Source organism: Muscardinus avellanarius (assembly GCF_963383645.1).
Source record: "Muscardinus avellanarius genome assembly, chromosome: 5".
Lineage (NCBI taxonomy): Eukaryota > Metazoa > Chordata > Mammalia > Rodentia > Gliridae > Muscardinus > Muscardinus avellanarius.
The window spans coordinates 132,637,645-132,656,886 of record NC_137790.1 but is presented as its reverse complement, the minus strand read 5'-3'; the positions used below and the strand labels follow the sequence as shown (position 1 = coordinate 132,656,886).

At 45.1% G+C, this 19,242-nt stretch overlaps 1 protein-coding gene across 2 annotated transcripts; it reads left to right on the top strand.

Moving 5' to 3' along the window:
- Positions 1–6,676: 6,676 nt before the first annotated feature.
- FAIM (Fas apoptotic inhibitory molecule) lies at positions 6,677–15,503 on the top strand (the record flags this gene model as incomplete). 2 transcript variants are annotated; one of them, XM_080696409.1, is made up of 5 exons in its annotated part: positions 6,677–6,720; positions 8,561–8,681; positions 9,722–9,950; positions 12,397–12,446; positions 15,354–15,503. In XM_080696409.1, the coding sequence occupies 5 exons, from the start codon at positions 6,677–6,679 to the stop codon at positions 15,501–15,503; spliced, it is 594 nt and encodes a 197-aa protein (XP_080552535.1). The 2 variants fall into 2 exon arrangements, with proteins under 2 accessions (XP_080552535.1, XP_080552534.1); XM_080696408.1 differs by having other exon boundaries at positions 8,549–8,681.
- Positions 15,504–19,242: the final 3,739 nt, after the last annotated feature.

Here is a 19,242-nt window from a genome sequence, read left to right as displayed (position 1 = left end):
GTTCAATTTTCTGTATGAGGGAGTGCGGGGGAGGTACACAAAATTGCACAAATAATATAATGCACACCCTGGGCCGGGCGTGGTGGCACAGGCTTGTAATCCCAGCATTCGGGAGGTGGAGACAGGAGGATCGCGCTTTATTGACAGCCTCAGCTACTTAGCGAGGCTCTTCGCGACTCAGTGAGACCCTGTTTCAAAAAATAAAGACTAAAAACTAGAGCTGGGGGGTGTAGCTTGGAGGTAGAATGGCCCTGGGTTCCATCCCCAGTACTGCAAAATAAATAAATAAATAAATAAATAAATAAATAAATAAATAAAATAATGCACACCCTGAAAAGTAGAAAAGAGAATTAAAAGTCTTACAGGCCAAGATAGTTTTCCTTAAGAAAAGGAACTTCAACAATTACAACAAGACAGAATTAAGCGTGGTGGTGCATGCTCTTAATCCCAGTTCTTGGGAAGCTGAGACAGACAGATCACAGGTTCCAGACCAGCCTCAGCAACTTATAGAGGCCCTCTGCTACCCAGCGAGACCCTGTTTCAACATAAAAAATAAAACAGGAGTAGAGTGTAGCTCAGAAATAAAATGCTCCTGGGTTCAATCCGCAGTACCACGACCACCACTAATGATAATAATGACGATGACGACGGTGATGCATTGGGTCGCCACAGGTTGGTTTCGGGGCGCAGGGCCTCGTTCAGGGTCCAGGGTCCCCTTCGTCCTGGCTGCAGGGCGGGCTCACCCGGTTGCAAGCCTCCTCTGCCCGGGACCGGCTGGCCACCCGGGGCGCGGGCCTGCGGAGCCTGGGCGGCGGCGGGGTGGGATCTGAGCGCGGAGCGGCGCCCGCGGGGACCCGCAAACAGGGCGCAGCCGCCGCGCCCATAGGAGCCGGCGTCCGCCCGGGCGCACGGGTGAGTCCGCCGCGCTCAGGCCGGGGCGGGCGGCATCTATGGGGGTGGGGGCCCCACGCTCCCCGAGGCCTGGGCCGCCCGGGCGGGGAGCCCCGGGCCGTGTCGCGTCGCCATCGCCCTCGCGGGTCCTCCGCCCGCCTCCCGCGCCGGGGGCCGGGACTCGGAGCCCCCCCCGCCCGTCTCCCGGGAGACGGAGCGCTGCGCATCCCGGCCGTAAAGCGCCGCGGCTCGGCTCGGGTCCCGCGCCGCTCCCATTGGCTGAGCCGGCCGCGCCCCGGGGACCCCGCATCCCTCCCGCGCCCGCCGGGCGGGCTGGACCAGCCGGACTTCCTGGAGGCCCTCCCCGGCAGAGGCCGCCGGGCTTCGGGGTTTGGTGGTTGCAGAGAGCAATCGGTTTTGCGCGGTCTGAGGGTTTGTGGAGACTGCCCTTAAAAAGTTATTCCGGTTTTCGCTCCTCCGGTAAGTAGCACTTGGGCATGCCTGGCTCAGGGACCTTCTGGACTTCGCTGAAGGCCCCGGGGTTGTACTGCGGGCCAGGCGATCGGTGTCAGGGCTTCTTGTTGTTGTTGATTTTTGTTTGTTTGTTTGGTTGGTTGGTTGATTTTTCTGCCCTTGTTTTTGTTTGTAGGTACTTGGGATTGAACCCAGAGGCATTTTTACTCCCCAGCTACACCCCCAGCCCTTTTATTTTATTTTATTATTTTGGAACAGGGGCTTGCTAGGTTGCTGAGACCGGGTCTCCAATTTGAGATCCTTCTATCTCAGACTCCCGAGTACTGGGATTACGCCTCGCTTGGTCAACTTGACACTTATTTAAAGAGTGGCTTGTGAACTTTACCTGGAGCTTTGTTGAAAAGGCAGCTATGCACTTTTCAATAATTTGGGGGGGGGCACTGGGGACTGATCCCAGGGGTCATTCTACCTCTGAGCTACACCCCCAACCTTATTTTAATTTTATTTTGAAACAGGGTCTCACTAAATTGCTGAGCCTGACCTCAAACTTGTGATCCTCCTGTATCAGCTTCCCAAGAACTGGGTTTATTCCCAGGTACCACCACACCCGGCTGAGCACGTTAATAATTTTTAAACTGAAACGGCTTCGACAAAATCAATATGTTTAAATCTAAGTTAAGGTAAAAATCAGACAGGGTTCAGGGAATAATGGAAAAATTTTAATGTTTAAGTCTGGCCCGAGAGGGGCGTGGTGGCGCACGCTTGTAATCTCAGTACTTGGGAGGCTGACACAAGAGGATCACGGTTTGCGGCCAGCCTCAGCTACTTAGTGAGGCTTTCTACAACTTAGTGAGACCCTGTTTCAAAATAAAGAATAAAAAAATAGGGCTGGGGTATGAGGTAGAATGCCCCTGGGTTCTATCCCCAGTACCGCAAAAAAAAAAAAAAGAGGAAAAAATGGCGGGTTAATTTCCTTCTCCCAGGACCCTGCCGCAGTGGGCCCCTTCTGTCCGCAGTGGTTCTCTTTACAAACATCTTCCCCTCGCTGTGGTGCTCATTCTTTGGTCTCACCATGCTTGCCTACTCTAAGCGTAATTGCCCATGCAGTGCGTGGCACGTTTATGCCCAATAACTACTGGTATCCTGGATGAGATTAGAATTTGACGTGTGCTTATTAAATTGGCTCGTGACTTAGAGACCTATGTGTAGCTGTTATTTCTGATTATTCAAATGATTACAGCCATTATGATCATGTCTTGGTTAAGGTGTAATCATATTGTAAGAAATATTAGCAGCTGAACAGCTAGTTCCTTTAAAAAAAATACAACTTCATTGAGATGTAATTCACATACAATTGCCCATTAAAAATGTGCAATTCAGTTGTTTTACACTGTCTTTAAGTTTTGGTAAACTGTACTTAACATGGTCCACACCATGGCCCTCACTTGTATGCCCAGCTACTCTGAAAGCAGAAGCAGGATGATTGCACGTTTGAGGCTAGCCTGGGCAACTTATCTAGACCCTATCTCAAAATAAAATTTAAAAAGGGCTGGAAATATAGTTCAGTGGTAGGCCCCTGTGCACAAGGCCCTGGGTTCAGTTCAATCCCAGATACCAACACACACAGAGAAAAACTTAGAGTGTGTAATTCTTTTTCTGAGCCAGCAGATACCTGTGAGCTACACCCCCTATTCCTGCTTTATTTTATTTTTTTGGTACTGGGGATGGAACTCAAGGGCATTCTAGCTCCGAGCTACATCCCCAGCCCTATTTTTTATTCCTTATTTTGAAACAGGGTCTCACTGAGTTGCAGTGGGCCTCACTAAGTAGCTAAGGCTGTCCTCGAACCGTGATCCTCCTGTCTCAGGCTCCCAAATACTGGGATTACAAATGTGCACCACCACGCCTGGCCCTTTTTATTTTGAGACAGGTTTTTAAGTTTCCCAGGCTGGCCTTAAACCTGCGAACCTCCTATCTTAGCTTCATCAAAAGTACTGGGATTACAGGTGTATACCAACACATGGGGCTGGAATCACTCTTTTAAGATAAAATCAGCCAGGCATGGTGGCGCACGCTTGTCATCCCCGCGCTGGGGAGGTGGAGACAGGAGGATTGCGCAGGTTCAAAGTCAGCCGTGCTGGCTTAAGAGACCCTATTTCCAAAAATAAAATAGGTCTGGGAGTGTAGTCCGGAGGTAGAAGGGCTTCTAAGAACCCCAGTACTACCAAAAATAAATAAAATAAAATAAAATAAAATCATGTGGAAATTTCTTTTACCCTCAGGGCACTATTGGGGCCTCCATAGTTTCCTTACAGAGTTTGATAGTTAATAAAGCCCAGGATCAGCAGCGGGGGTAGTGTTTAGAGGGCGTCTTGTTACCTTGATTTTCCTTACTGGCAAAAGGAAGCTAGACAAGATGATCACATCGTTTTTGTTTTCCAGTGCTGAAAAATCATATGACTCTCATGGGTACTGGTTATAGCTCTTATAGAGCTTGTTTTTAATCTTTGCAGAAAAGGAACTTTTTTTCAATTAATCTCTTATTTTTGAAAATGGTACAAAACTTGAAGCATTGCAGCCTTTTATAAACCAAATTTGCGGTTAGGATTCCCAGAAATAATCATTAATATGTTTTATAATTATTGTTACTTTTTTAAAGGTTTTTAGGTCTTTGGTTTAAACTAATAAATAACAAGCACCCCCCTCCCAATTGAAATACTACTAACTGGCATTAAACTAGGCTTTTTCCTAATTAGATATACAGAAAAGTAAGCACAGAGCAATATAATTTTATATTGATTTCGTGAATTTGTGTTTGAAAAGAACATCAAAATTGGCGATGGTGATGTATACCTGTAATCTCAGTACTTGGGAGGTTGAGAGAGGAGAATCGCAGATTCAAAGCCAGCCTCAGCAATTCTGAGAAGTTCAAAATAAAAAATAAAAGGTATAGCATAGAAGTAGAACATCCCGGCCGGGCGTGGTGGCGCGCTTGTAATCCCCGCGCTTGGGAGGCAGAGACAGGAGGATCGCGCAGGTTCGAAGCCAGCCGCGCGCGCTGGCTTAGGAGACCCTGTTTCCAAATATAAAATGTAAAAATAGGTCTGGGAGTGTAGCCCGGAGGTAGAAGGGCTTCCAGGAACCCCAGTACCACCAAAAAAAACAAACAAAAAAAGAAGTAGAACATCCCTGGATTCAATCCCCAGTACCTCTCCCAACACACATACGCAAGAGAAACATCAATTTCATATAAGGGGAATTGCATATAAGGGGAATTACGTATAATTTCATTATATACAGTTATGCATAGAATTATATGGTTTCAAATTTGCCAGATAATTGCTTCAGCATTGACTCTGACCACTGAATATGGTTGTCCTCTGATATACATTATGAGTTATTTGAGAATGAAAATGGCTACTGTTTAGGTAGTCAATGAATGTGGAATGTAAATGAAAACGTCGGAAAATGTAAATGTAAATGAAAAATCTTAGAAAAATGTAAAAGTATACCTGTGTTCCTGGTTTCTAACTTCCTTTCCCATTTGTTCCATTGCGTTTTATACTTCTATGTGAAAAAGCATCTACATTAAATATGGTTCTGTGTTTTATCTTACTACGACTTGGTAATCTTTGAAGTTTCTTATAATAAAAAACAGGGCAGGTTTTTTTTTTCAGGTGTGAATGTTGTGTTACTGAACTTTCTAGACCATCTAAAAGTTGTAAAACTAGATTTTAATGATATTCCTAAATCTTTTCTGACTTACAAAAGAAGTTTTACCAAGGTTTATATTAATGTTGTTTGGCTTATTCTACTCTATGTATTCTTTATGTTTTTTTAGTTGCAGGATACCCTCCAGATTCATAAAAGATATCCACAAGCTTCTCGGAGCTAAAGAAAAAGTATCTGTGAGGCCCTGGGTTCAATTTCTGGCACCTCAAAAAATAAAAATGAAAGTTCTAGGAAAATTCCAAAATTTATATGGATAAATACATAAACGAAAGTAGCCAGCCTCCGCTACTTAGCGAGGTCCTTTGCAACTCAGTGAGACCCTGTTTCAAATAGAGAATAAAAAAATAGGGCTGGGGGTGTAGCTCGGAGGTAGAATGCCCCTGGTTCCATCCCCAGTACCGCTAATAAATAAATAAGTAAATGAATAAATAAAAGAAGGATTCATCTTCAGTGTGAATCTTTACCTAGTTTTCATTCTAAATTCTTAGGCTTCCTTTCCCAGTTGCCTACTGGATATTTTTAGTGGCTGTCAATCTCTTCTCTAACATCTTCACCACCATTTGCGGATCTGGCCGTCGTTCCAGCAGAGACGGTTGGCAGTCTGCCATTTTTTGCAAGGAGAATGTGCCCTTGGGCATCTATGGGGAAAAGACTAAAAGAGAGGGTTAAAATCAGTGTCGATCTTGGGAGCAAAAGCTATCACTGAACATGGGATAGCTTGGCAGAGGTGCAGCCGTTAATCCCAAACCTTCGAATGTGGAGGGTTTCCTGTGCGTGTGTGTGCACGTGTGCTTCTGATTTTAGTAAAAGCTAATTAGCCCCGCAGCCCAGTTACCATTCAGCTCACTGCGCGTTACTGGGCTCCGGTGCTGCTTTAGGTTTCTGCTTATGGCCTGAGCGGGTCACGTGACTTTGGTGGGTTCATATCCGGCACTAGTAAATGGGCTTAAGTGAGTGGTAACTTAAGATCACTCTTAGCAAACCGGCATACCACTGGCTGCATCCTGAAAACTTATCATTTCTCTGGGCAGGGAAAAAAAATGTTTTGAATTATATTTTACCCTTCCAAAAAGTACTATACTGATTGTATTTTAAATTGGTTACCACCCTGTCACACTGATGCTTCCAGAAGACGCATCCTGTTTATCTTGGAGTTTTTTGTATTCCCTTATGACCTGCTCCAAACCCTTGGGACTTGTTGGGCTTCCAGTTGAGAAGCAAGGGACCCAGGGAGTCTCAGGGCTCTTGCGGCCCTGATGTGCTATTATAATACTTGAAAGAAAATAGGGCTTATTCTCTAGCTTTAAGTTTATACTTTTAAGAAACGAGAAGTCCCTAACAGGGGAAAAGATGATTGGCTGACTTGCATGATTGAACTTCTTTCTCTGAAAATTGAAGATTGCAATTCTGTTGTGTGTAAAAGCTGTTTCATCTGAAACTGCATGCAATTTAAGCAATGGGTGGCATGGTTAGAAAAGCCCTTTGTAGATGTCCTCTGTGTCGCTCTCAATCTTCCTTTGCTGCAATTCTGCTTTTTTTCCCTTCCTGCCTGCTAATTGGACTAAAGACTGTTTTGCCCATGGCGTCTGGAGATGACAGTCCTATCTTTGAAGATGACGAAAGGTAACCGTCTTGCCTTGCGATACAACTAGCATTGGAAGTCTCCAGACTGTTAGGATCTCAGAAGAGTTCTGGATCCAAGCTACTCTGTGAAGGACGCATGTCTTGTTACAGAATTTTGCTACACGTTTTGTTTTCTAATTTAGATCAAGGGTGCCGACTGCACAGAGACCTGGGGGAGGGCTCCTGGCCCCTCTCAGCACAGAGTTCTTGGCAACCACTTCCAAATGCTACCAAGTCCACTTAACAGCCCTGATTTAGAGCATAGAAAGAAAGAGGTTAAAATGAACAATGAGAAAGATGTAGACAGAACAGAATCTGGAGCCAGCATCCCAGGTTTAAGTCTTCCCTGCCCTTTAAGCCAGGCATAGCGGCAAGTACCTGTCACCCCGGCTACTTGGACCACAGTTGGGCAGATCGCTTGAGCTCAGGAATTCAAGATTAGCCTGGGCAGCCTAGCAAGACTCTTTCCAAAAAAACAACAAAGAAGCCTGTCTCTGCCATTTAATGTCATCGTGACCTTAGGCAAACCCCTAGCCTCTCTGGGGCTCAGCATACTGTGAAGTGGGGGTGCTAGCCGCCCCCATTTCAAAGGGGAGTTAGAAAAGGACAGGACAGGACTGGCGCACAGTAAGCGCGTCACAGCAGCTGGTAGGTGTGGTCTTGATTAGCTAATGATCCCTTTTAATGTTAAAATAGTAATTATACATTATTATATTGGTGTCATTTACACAGGACACATTCAATATTATATATTCAAGATATCAATGTAAAATACGTGTTTTAATTGTGCCAGAAGTTTTGGCAAAACCAGAATTCTTTATTTCTAAAATTCTCTATACTAATGCCAGGAATGACTGTCTTCATAACAGTTTTATGTTATTTTTATTGCTGTTATAGGCTATTTCTTCCATGACTTTTTTTTTTTTTTTTTAGATACTGAGGATGGTACCCAGGGGCATTCTACCTCCAAGCTACACCCCCAGCCCTATTTCTTTTGTATTCTTTTTTTTTTTTTTTTGGTGATACTGGGGTTCCTGGAAGCCCTTCTACCTCCGGGCTACACTCCCAGACCTATTTTTACATTTTTATTTGGAAACAGAGTCTCCTAAGCCAGCTCGTGCGGCTGGCTTCGAACCTGCGCGATCCTCCTGTCTCTGCCTCCCAAGCGCTGGGGCGTGCGCCACCACGCCCGGCATGTATTCTTTATTTTGAAACAGGGTCTCACTGAGTTGCAAAGGCCCTCACTAAATAGCTGAGGCTGGCTGTGAACCTGCGACCCTCCTGTCTCAGCCTCCCGAATGCTGGGATTACAAACATGCGCCGCCATGCCTGGCTCCATGACTATTTTTCCCCCTCAATTTTAGCATAATAAATGAGAATCCTTTTTGTTAAGCTGAATCCCTAGTCATTTAGTTTAAGTAGGAAAAGTTTGGGGAATTCTATAAGAGAAAAGAAACAACAACAATGAAATAGAGTGCTTGGTCAACTGGGAAGGAACACTTTTTTCTGAGCTTAGCATGTGCTAAACTATCGCCTAGAATGCTATGCTGGATAGACTGCTAGATTCTTAATCCTATTAGTATTAAGGTGACTTTGTTTGGAATTATCGGACTATATACCCATACATAGTAGTCACCTCTTAAGCAAAGAGTGAATGAGAGGGAGAAAATAGTTACATGTCCTGTGAGTAGGAGTTCATAGGAAATAGCACTTTAATACTTGACAACTTAAAGGGTTTTAATATTTGATATTTTTACCTTGGGATGATTAGCTGGTTATTCTCCTCCTGTGTGGGACCCATTATAATGGCTTTGTTTTATTCCTATAGCCCTCCTTACAGCCTGGAGAAGATGACCGATCTCGTAGCCGTCTGGGACGTTGCTCTAAGCGATGGAATCCACAAGATTGAATTTGAACATGGGACCACGTCCGGCAAGCGAGTAGTCTACGTAGATGGGAAGGTAGGGGGAAACGTTGCCTGGTAAGGTGTCCTCACCGAGAAGCCTGCTGTGATCAATGTAGTTTCTTCAGATATGAATGAAGTCAGGGCTTTTTTTTTTACGGTGGTTATCTTTATGGTTTGGGACTATGTGCTTTTGTGTACAAAGCAAACAAGTAATAGTTAGAGAATCCACTGAATATAACATCTAATACCTAAACTTCAGATGCAGTATTTTCTGAAACCGTGGCATTATGAGTTAATAAAATTATATCTAAGTTGGGCATGGTGGCGCACACTTGTCATCCCAGTACTGGGGAGGCTGAGACAGGAGGATCGCGGGTTCACAGCCAGCCTCAGCTACTTAGTGAGGCCCTCTGCAACTTAGTGAGACCCTGTTTGAAAATAAAGAATTAAAAATAGGGTAGGGGTATAGCTTGGAGGTAGAATGTCCCTGGGTTCCATCCTCATTTCTGGGGGGGGGAAATATATATATACACACACACACACACACACACACACACACACACACACACACACAGCATTGCCATTTGTATACTTTGAAACTTTGAAATTATTATTATTATTTTTTGGGTGGTGGTACTGGGGTTCCTGGAAGCCCTTCTAACTCCCAGACCTATTTTTATACTTTTTTTATTTGGAAACAGGGTCTCTTAAGCCAGGCCACTGGCTTTGAAAATACGTGATCCTCCTGTCTCCGCCTCCCAAGCGTGGGGAATTCCAAGCATGTGCCACCACACCCAGCAAAACTTTGAAATTATTTCTAAAAACAAATATTATTAATTTTTCTGCCATTTGTATATTTAAATAGTTTCTTTTTTGCAGTACTGGGGATGTAATCCAGGGGGATTCTACCTACACCCCCAGCTCTATTTTTTTTTTTAATTTTTTATTTTGACACAGGGTCTCACTGAATTGCAAAGGGCCTAAGTAGCCGAGGCTGTCTCCAAATCGCGATCCTCCTGTCTCAGCCTCCCGAATGCTGGGATGACAAGTGTGTGCCACCAGGCCCGGCTAAAGCTTTTCTATTCTGTTACACAGGAAGAGATAAGAAGAGAATGGATGTTCAAGTTAGTAGGCAAAGAGACCTTCTGTGTTGGCGCTGCAAACACAAAGGCAACCATCAATATAGATGCCGTCAGTGGCTTCGCCTATGAGTACACTCTGGAAATTAATGGGAAAAGCCTCAAGAAATACATGGAGAATCGATCCAAAACCACCAACACGTGGGTCCTGCAGCTGGACGGCGAGGACCTCAGAGTTGTTCTGGGTGAGTTGTGCTTCTACAGACTTTCCCAGCTTCTTATGATGCCTGTTGAATTAGTCGCTCTAACTTCGTAGACTCCTGTAGGAGTCTCCTTTTGAAAAGGAGAGGGCATATAAATACAGGTGTGTTTCTGATGTGTCCTGTGTGATGGGTATTTACGTAACCCACTGTCCTGTGTAGAAGATATCTTAGCGAGCTGGGCGTGGTGGCGCACGCTTTTAATCCCAGCATTTGGGAGGCTGAGACAGGAGGATTGTGGCTCGGAGACAGCCTCAGCTACTTGAGGCCCTGTGCAACTCAGTGAGACCCTGTTTCAAAATAAGAAAAATAGGGCTGGGGATGTAATTCAGAGATAAAAGGCCCCTGGGTCCCATCCCCAGTACTGGAAAAAAAATGCACAAAAAACAAAACAAAAATGACAGAATATATCTTAGAGCTGGGCGTAGTGGCGCATACTTGTATTCCCAGTACTTGGGAGGCTAAGACAGATAGATTGCAAGTTCAAAGACAGGATCAGAAAGTACTGAGACTCTCATCAATCAGAAGGACCCTGTTTCAAAATAAAATAGAGCTGGGGGTGTCGCTTGGAGGTAGAATGTCCCTGGGTTTTTTTTGTTTTGTTTTGTTTTGTTTTTTAGTGGTACTAGGGGTGGAACCCAGAGGCTTTCTACCTCCGGGCTATACTCCCAGACCCATTTATTTTATATTTTATTTGGAAACAGGGTCTCACTAAGTTGCCGAGAGCCTCACTAAGTAGCTGAGGCTGGCTTCGAACCCGTGCGATCCTCCTGTCTCAGCCTCGCAAGCGCCGGGATTACAAGCGTGTGCCACCACGCCCGGCTTGTCCCTGGGTTTAATCTTCAGTACTGAAAAAAGGAAGAAGGAGGAGGAGGAGGAAGAGGAGGAGGAGAAGGAGAAATATGATAATAACAACTATCCTCATAAGGATATATTTAGAAATTATAAACTTAGGTTTATAATAACTTAGGTTTATTTTATAAAGCAATATTGGGGCTAGGGATATAGCTCAGTGGTAGAGGGCTTGTCTAGTATGCATAAGGCCCTGGTTACATCCCCAAAACCACAATAAAAACAAAAGCTGGCCGGACCTGGTGGCGCACGCTTGGGAGGTTGAGACAAGATTGTGCAGGTTTGAAGCCAGCCTCAGCTGGCTTAAGAGACCCTATTTCCAAATAAAATATAAAATAGGTCTGGGAATGTAGCACGGAAGTAGAAGGCCCCTGGGTTCCATCCCCAGTACCACACACACACAAAAAGCTGGGAGGTACAATGCCCCTGAGTTCCATCCCCAGTACCACAAAAAAATAAGAAACAAAATAAAAAATAAAAATAGGGGTAGGGTGTAGCTCGGAGATAGAATGCCCCTGGGTTCAATCCTTCATACCAAAGGGGGAAAAAGAAAAAGAAGAAGAATGTAGATTATTGTTCTATCTAGTAAGAAAATGAAGACCAAGATTTTTTCTTTTTCTTTTTTTTTTTCAGCACTGGGGATGGAACCCAGGGGCATTCTACCTCTGAGCTACACTCCAGCCCTATTTTTTATTCTTTATTTTGAAACCGGGTCTCACTGAGTTGCAGAGGGCCTCACTAAGTAGCTGAGGCTGGCTGAGAACCGCGATCCTCCTGTCTCAGCCTCCCAAATGCTGGGATGACAAGCGTGCGCCAGCACGCCCAGCTGAAGACCAAGTTTCTAAACCTGACTACTGTCTGTCCTGTGTGAGCCTCAAAACTGCACGTGTGCACATGTGTGTGTGAGTGCGTGTGTGTTTTCTTTGTGCCATGGCTAATTGTGTCAGTGTGGGAGGCCTGGTCACTACTTGTCTGGTCACTGATATTAAAGGACACTCTGTGCAGAGGGCCCCTCCCGCGCACTTGAACACATCCTCCTTTGAAGATTATCCTTCAGCGTTTCTTTGTGTAAAAAGAACTTAATTAAATTGCATGAGAATCATGACTTTAAAGGATTGTTTTGTTTTACTTTAGTTTCATCTATGAACAAAAGTTTTCAAATTGTAGAGCTTCAAAGCCATGGGGAAGTATTGAGTTTTAGAACATTAATGGAATTTTAGGAACCCAGCATATTTCAAAGTTTTCCTAAAATAATAAGTATGAGAAGTTAACCTTTAGCCGGCCGTGGTGGCACGCACTTGTAATCCCAGCATTCAGGAGGCTGAGAAAGGAGGATCGCGGTTCGAGAAAGACTCAGCTACTTAGTGAGGCCCTTTGTAACTCAGTGAGACCCTGTTTCCAAATAAAGAATAAAAAAATAGGGCTGGGGGTGGGGCTTGGAGGTAGAATGCCCCTGGGTTCCATCCCCAGTACCACAATAATAATAATAATAAAAAATAAGTAAGTAAAAAAATAATTAATAAAAGTTAACCTTTAAGTCGTAGAGTTATAAGTTTTAAATTTTATGTTGTTTTCACAGAAAAAGACACTATGGATGTATGGTGCAATGGTAAAAAAATGGAGACAGCAGTAAGTCGACCTTTGGATTCCCTCGGTGGTGGTGTGTGTGTGTGTGTGTGTGTGTGTGTGTGTGTGTGTGTCCATGGAATGCTTCTGTATTTCCTCATTCCAGATATTTCATCATTAACCAGGGTCCTCCCAGTAAAAATGAAAACGAGATTACAATAAAAATCTGAAAACCTTTCCCAGACAGTCCCTGGGACAGCAAGAGTCTAGAAATGAACTTGTCCTGCGCTGGCACCGACTAGCGCCGCATGTGGCCCAGGCTCTCGTCCTAAATGGTCTCTGCATTAGAAAGCCCTGCTCCCAGCCGGGCATGGTGGTGCACGCTTGGGAGGCTGAGACAGGAGGATCGCACGGGTTCGAAGCCAGCCTCAGCTACTTAGTGAGGCTCTCAGCAACTTAGTGAGACCCTGTTTCCAAATAAAGTATAAAAAATAGGTCTGGGAGTGTAGAAGGCCTCTGGGTTTCATCCCCAGTTCCACACACACAAAAAATATAACCCCACTCCCCATAAAGGCTGGCATCCTCCATGATTATCCATGGGAAGCAAGGCTTTATTCCACTGCTTCTCAAGTTTGCCTGCATAGTCACCTAGGATCTTGCTCAGAAGCAGATGGCAACATTTCCCCCAGTGCTGTGGGTCTGCGGCCCACGGACCACACTGGGCATGGGGAGGTGCTCCACCACGCACCAAGGCAGCGGCACTTTTCTTTTGAAAATAAAGGGGACACACACAGTGTCAGATATCACAAAAGTAGACAGGAGCCAGGCACAGTGTCGCACGCTTGTAATCCCAGTACTTGGGAGGCTGATAAAGGAGGATCGCGCAGGTTCGAAGCCAGCCTCAGCTACTTAGTGAGGCTCCCAGCAACTTAGTGAGACCCTGTTTCCAAATAAAGTATAAAATAGGTCTGGGGTATAGCCCAGAGGTAGAAAAGCTCCTGGGTTCCACCCCCAGTACCACCACCAAAAAAAAAAAGACAGGAAAGGACACTCTTATGAACCCCAGAAGACCGATGGAAGTTGGTGGGCTCGGCCAAGACAGGGAAGCAGCGGGGTAGAACAGCCCTGGATTAATCTCCAGTAACACACGCGCACACACGTGCTAGGACCTGCTTGTGCTGCTGTTCACACACCTCCCCAGAGAGCCCTTGGCGGCTGCTTCTCCGAGCTGGGAGCAGCCGCTGTCTGATGCTCTCAGTGGTTGGATGATGTTAACTGAGAGACCTTTTGGGCCAGCAGGAAGCTCGTAGCCAGTGTTAACCCCGCAGTTTCTTTGCTTCCTGGCAGAACCCACTTTCCTCACCGCCCCGTTTCTGCCTTCCCTGTGGTCCTCGGCTCCTCTCTTCGCACTCTGCTGCTCAGTGGAGGGTAGGATGAGCCACAGGTGTGGGCTTCACATGTAATTTTTAACTTTTCTAGTTGCCACATTAAAATTTATAAAGATGAATTCATTCTAATGATATATTTAATTTTTTTGTGAGTCTGGGGATGGAAACTAGGGGCATTCTATTGCCGAGCTAGGCCCCTAGCCCGATTTTTTATTCTTTATTTTGAAACAGGGTCTCACTGAGTTGCGGAGGGCCTCACTAAGTAGCTGAGGCTGTCCGCGAACCGCGCTCCTCCTGTCTCAGCCTCCCGAATGCTGGGATGACAAGTGTGCGCCACCATGCCCAGCTGATATACTTAATTTAAGTCAGTATATGGAAAATATTATTCAACATGTTATCAACGTAAGGAGTTATCAATCAGCGAGTTATTTTAGTCTTTGGTTCATGCTGTCTTCCAAATCCAGTGTGTATTTTACCCTTAACCAGCATATCTCAGCTGGGTGTAGTGGCGCACACCTGTAATCCCAGTACTTGGCAGGCCAAGACAGGAAGATCCCAGGTTCATGCCAGCCTCAGCTACTTAGGCCCTGCTTAAAAATAAAAAAAAAATAAAAAAGAATAAAATAGGACTGGGGGTATAGCTCAGAGGTAGAATGCCCTGTGTCTAATCCTCAGTAACACACACACACACACACACACACACACACGCACACGCACACACATGCACACACCGCATATCTCCTTTCAGACTAGTCACATTGCAAGTGTTCAAGAGATGTAGAGTATCTAGTTGTATGTTATGTTTATGTTTTATTGTAAGCCACCTAAGAAACCAGCTGTCGAGAGAGGTTAAGAACACCGCATCCCTTACGGACTGGAGCCTTTAGCAAGTTAACCAACCACGCGCGCCCTCCACGTGCTGGTCTAAAAATTGGAGACCGTAGTGGTGCTTCCAACAGGGTTCTCAGAAGGAAGCAGAGACATGATGCTTACAAACACTGCTGGGCATATTGGAAGTAACTGGGAAAAGCTTATTGTCATGTTCGTCGATTTTCTTTTCTTTTTTTTCTTTGTGGTGCTGGGGGGTGGAACCCAGAGGCTTTCTACCTCGGGCTACACTCCCAGACCTATTTTGTGTTTTATTTGGAAACAGGATCTTACTAAGTTGCTGAGAGCCTCACTAAGTAGGCTGGCTCGAAAGTTAAAGAAAGTTAATGAGGCTGGCTTCGAACCTGCGCAATCCTCCTGTCTCAGCCTCCCAAGCGCTGGGATTACAAGCGTGCGCCACCACGCCCGGCTCGTCAATTTGATTTTTGAAGACATAGTGTATTATAGATGCATAATGACAAGTTACATGTACATCCCCCAACTTAAGATTCTTAAGGAGCGTAGAGATCATAAAAAGGAGCTTTGAATTCATAACAAAATGTAAATGCCTCCAAGTACAAGCTTTAGACTTTAGTTTGCCGAGTTCCCATTCAGCTGCGGTATTATTTCATTGTGCCACCAGTGCTCTTAGGCGATGTTCATGCTGTCGACAAAGAAATCCCCAGAGCACTGATCCCTTCTTCTGTCCTCCCAGGGCGAGTTTGTAGATGACGGGACTGAAACGCACTTCAGCGTCGGGAGCCACGACTGTTACATAAAGGCCGTCAGCAGTGGGAAGCGGAAAGAAGGGATTATTCATACCCTCGTTGTGGATAATAGAGAAATCCCGGAGAGTCTTGAATGACTTCGTGTCGACGAATTTTAATCTTAAGTAAAGATCGGACTTTTCAATGACTGTGGCAATTAGACGTGTTCAGCGTGTACTAAGCAGTACATTTAGTCTGCAGAGTTTTTATTTTTTAGTTACTTGAAACTGTAATATTCCCAGGGTCAGGACACAAATTATGTGCAGCCATAAAAAAAAAATTGCAATTTATTCTGTAAATAATGTAAAATGTTTTAAAGCCAAACTGAAAGTAAGATAAGGACCAAAATGATTGTTTTGCAATGGTAACTTTTACTACAATAAACACTGTAAAATGAAATCAGTGCGGCTTGGTCTGTGTTTCTAAACATGGCTAAGTCTGCGTGTGTGTGTTTGTTTTGTTTTGCAGGTCTGGATATGGAACCCAGGGGCGTTTAACCTCTGAATGACACCCCCAGCCCTATTTTTTATTCTTTATTTTGAAACGGCCTCACTCAGTAGCTGAGGCTGGCCATGAATTGCGATCCTCCGGTCCCAGCCTCCCGGATGCTGGGATGACAAGCGTGCCCACCGCGCCCGGCTTGCATGTGTTTTTTTTTTATCCTGGAAATGGTTTCTCTAGGTGAAAGCAGTTGGTTCATATTATGCAATCAGTTTAAAGGGAAAAAATGAGAAACATTTTCTGTCTAGAAACGAGGGAGCGTCACATAAGAATTCAATGAAAAAGCGTGGGTTTCCGAAGATGTAGTTGTTTCATTAACACAGCGAGGACCAGGAAACAAGAGAAAAAGAAGCGAATTGTTCACACCAGACTTTCCCAGATGCGCCCTCAGGCGGGGTTAAGAAGTCTGCGGGGCCACTGCGGGCTTCAGGAGGGACCGCAGCCCAGCGGGCATGCTCCCAGAGGCCAGCGGGGCAGCCATTTCTATCGACCTTGCACAACCAGTGCTGAGCGTGCTGGGTTCCCACAGTCTCCGCGGGTCTTTTGGGCAGGATTTAGTTTCACAGCAGAAACTTATATTTGGGGATTTGACATCTATTATCCTCTGACACCCTCTGCGAGAAGTCTCCATTTCCTCCACTTGCTGTATTCCATGTGATCCCCACTGCTCTTAAGTTAGTTAAAATTATTATTTTTTTGAGGTACTGGGGATGGAACCCAGGAGCATTGTACCTCTAAGCTACACCCCCAGCCCTATTTTTTAGTCTATTTACTTTTTTGAAACTGAGTTGCAAAGGGCCTAAGTAGCTGAGGCTGGCCTCGAACCTCGATCCTCCGGGATGCTGGGATCACACCCACCACACCTGGTTCAAGATCGTTAAAATGAGATACAAGCCGGGCGTGGTGGCGCACGCTTGTAATCCCAGCATTCGGTAGGCTGAGACCAGAGGATCGCGGTTCGCAGACAGCCTCAGCTACTTAGTGAGGCCCTCCGCAACTCAGTGAGACCCGGTTTCAAAATAAAGAATAAAAAATAGGGCAGGGGCTGTAGCTTGGAGTAAAATGCCCCTGGGTTCCTTCCCCAGACCCGCAAAAAAAAAAAAAAAAAAAAAAAAAAGATACAGTTAAAAGCCCAGTTCCTCAGTCACACCAATCACATTTCAAGCGCTCAGCAATAGGTGTGGCTGTACTGTACTGGACGGTCTGGCAGTGTAGCTCAGAGGTAGAAGGCCTCTGGGCTCCATCCCCAGTACCACACATACACACAAAGTAATCTATATCTTTTAATTTCGTTATTTTTACTAAAGAATAGTACCTAAATTTTGTTGAATATAATTATCAGATTCCACAGAATGGTTAAAATAATGAATTACAGTGCCACTGCTGCTATGTTAAAATAACAAATTACATTAATGACTTGCCCAATAGTGAACTACACTGGCATTTCTTGATCAAAGCCTGCTTCTTATCAAAGTATTCTTGTTCTGAGATCTTGAGATTGCACGGTAGATTTTCTGTCATGGGTATCATAAAGGAAAGGTTTTTTACGTCTAGGCTATATTCCCAGACTTATTTTGTATTTTATTTGGAAACAGGGTCTCACTGAGTTGCTGAGAGCCTCACTAAGTAGCTGAGGCTGGCTTTGAACCTGTGCGATCCTCCTGTCTCAGCCTGCCAAGCGCGGGGATTACAAGCATGCGCCACCACGCCCGGCTTATAGATTACTTTTGAACATGATAAAAAATACCTAGTTCAACTTAGAAACAAACACCACACTTAAACAAGAAAAACACTAGACAGCACTTGTTAGCAGTCTTGGCTACACACCGCATCACTTAGAAAGCCTTAGAAAGTACTGATTCCTGGGTCCTGTCTCCCAGAAATTATGGTCAGTCAGGATGGGTTGAGACCAGTAGATTAGGATTTTTTTAAGCTCCCACGTCTCTACTGCAGCCAAAGTTGAGGACCACTGTACTAAAGTCATCAGGCACAAATCCAGAGATGCCTTCTGTCTGCGCTGTTCTTTAAGACTGTACTAGAGACACAACTTGTATAATTAATGTTGTATTGGAAGCCAATGCACCCATATAGGAGAGGATAAGATTTGAAAAGCAGAAGTTAAATAAATTTATCACTTTTTTTTTTTTTGGGTGGTGGTACTGGGGGTGGAATCCAGGTCTTTTCAATTTCCGGGCTATACCCCCAGACCTATTTTATACTTTATCTGGAAACAGGGTCTCACTAAGTTGCTGAGAGCCTCACTAAGTAGCTGAGGCTGGCTTCGAACCTGTGCGATCCTCCTGTCTCAGCCTCCCAAGCGCAGGGATTACAAGCATGCGCCACCACGCCTGGCAAACATCACTTTTTTAGATGTTAGAATGGAGGTATTCAGGATTTGGCTTTGAATTCTAAAAAGCGCCCCCCTTTATCTTTTTCTCTACCCCTCTTTTACCTTTCAGACCCTCCCTGAGCCCTGACTAGAGCACCAACAAATCTCTGTCTTAATCGAAAGCAAAAAGCATGATACCTCTGTTAGCTCGCAGAGCTCTTACTGCAGGGCGCGGTGGCGCACGCTTGGGATCCCAGCATTCGGGAGGCTGAGACAGGAGGATCGTGGTTCGCGGCCAGCCTCAGCTACTCAGTGAGGCCCTCTGCAACTCAATGAGGACCTGTATCAAAATAAAGAAGAAAAAATAGGGCTGGGGTGTAGCTCGGAGGTAGAATGCCTCTGAGTTCCATCCTCAGTACTGCAAAATAAATAAGTAAACAAATAATAAAAAATAAGGCTGGGGGTGTAGCTTGATGTAGAATGCCCCAGGATTCAAGGTTTAATCCCCAGTACCACCACACACACACACACCAAAAAAAAAAAATCTCTTAGGTAGAAAGCAACTTTTTTTTTTTTTTTTGTAGGTTTAGGGATGGAACCCAGGGGCATTTGACCTCTGAGCTACACCCCCTGTATCAGTGTCTCAAATGCTGGGATTACAAGCATATGCCCTCACACCCGGCCTAACATGTAGGCCTTCGGATGAGATTAAAAACAAAACACTTGGTCAATTTTTCTCCTCTCTTTGTTATGAAATGATCTTAGTCCAGAATAAATGTTTTCAGGTCTGCTTATTCACGTACTATCTAGATAAATATGGTGGAATTTGGGGTAGATGTTGAGGAAACCATGCAATTACTAGGCCCTCCACAAGTGCTCAGCCCCTGCCTGGCTGGGAAGGACGTGTGTGTGAGAACGTGGTCCCTAAGTGTGCCCGGAATCCACGGCCCCCGTGGGTCCCGGGAGGGGCTGTCAACACGCCCGGCAGGGAGGAGTGCCCGGCTCCC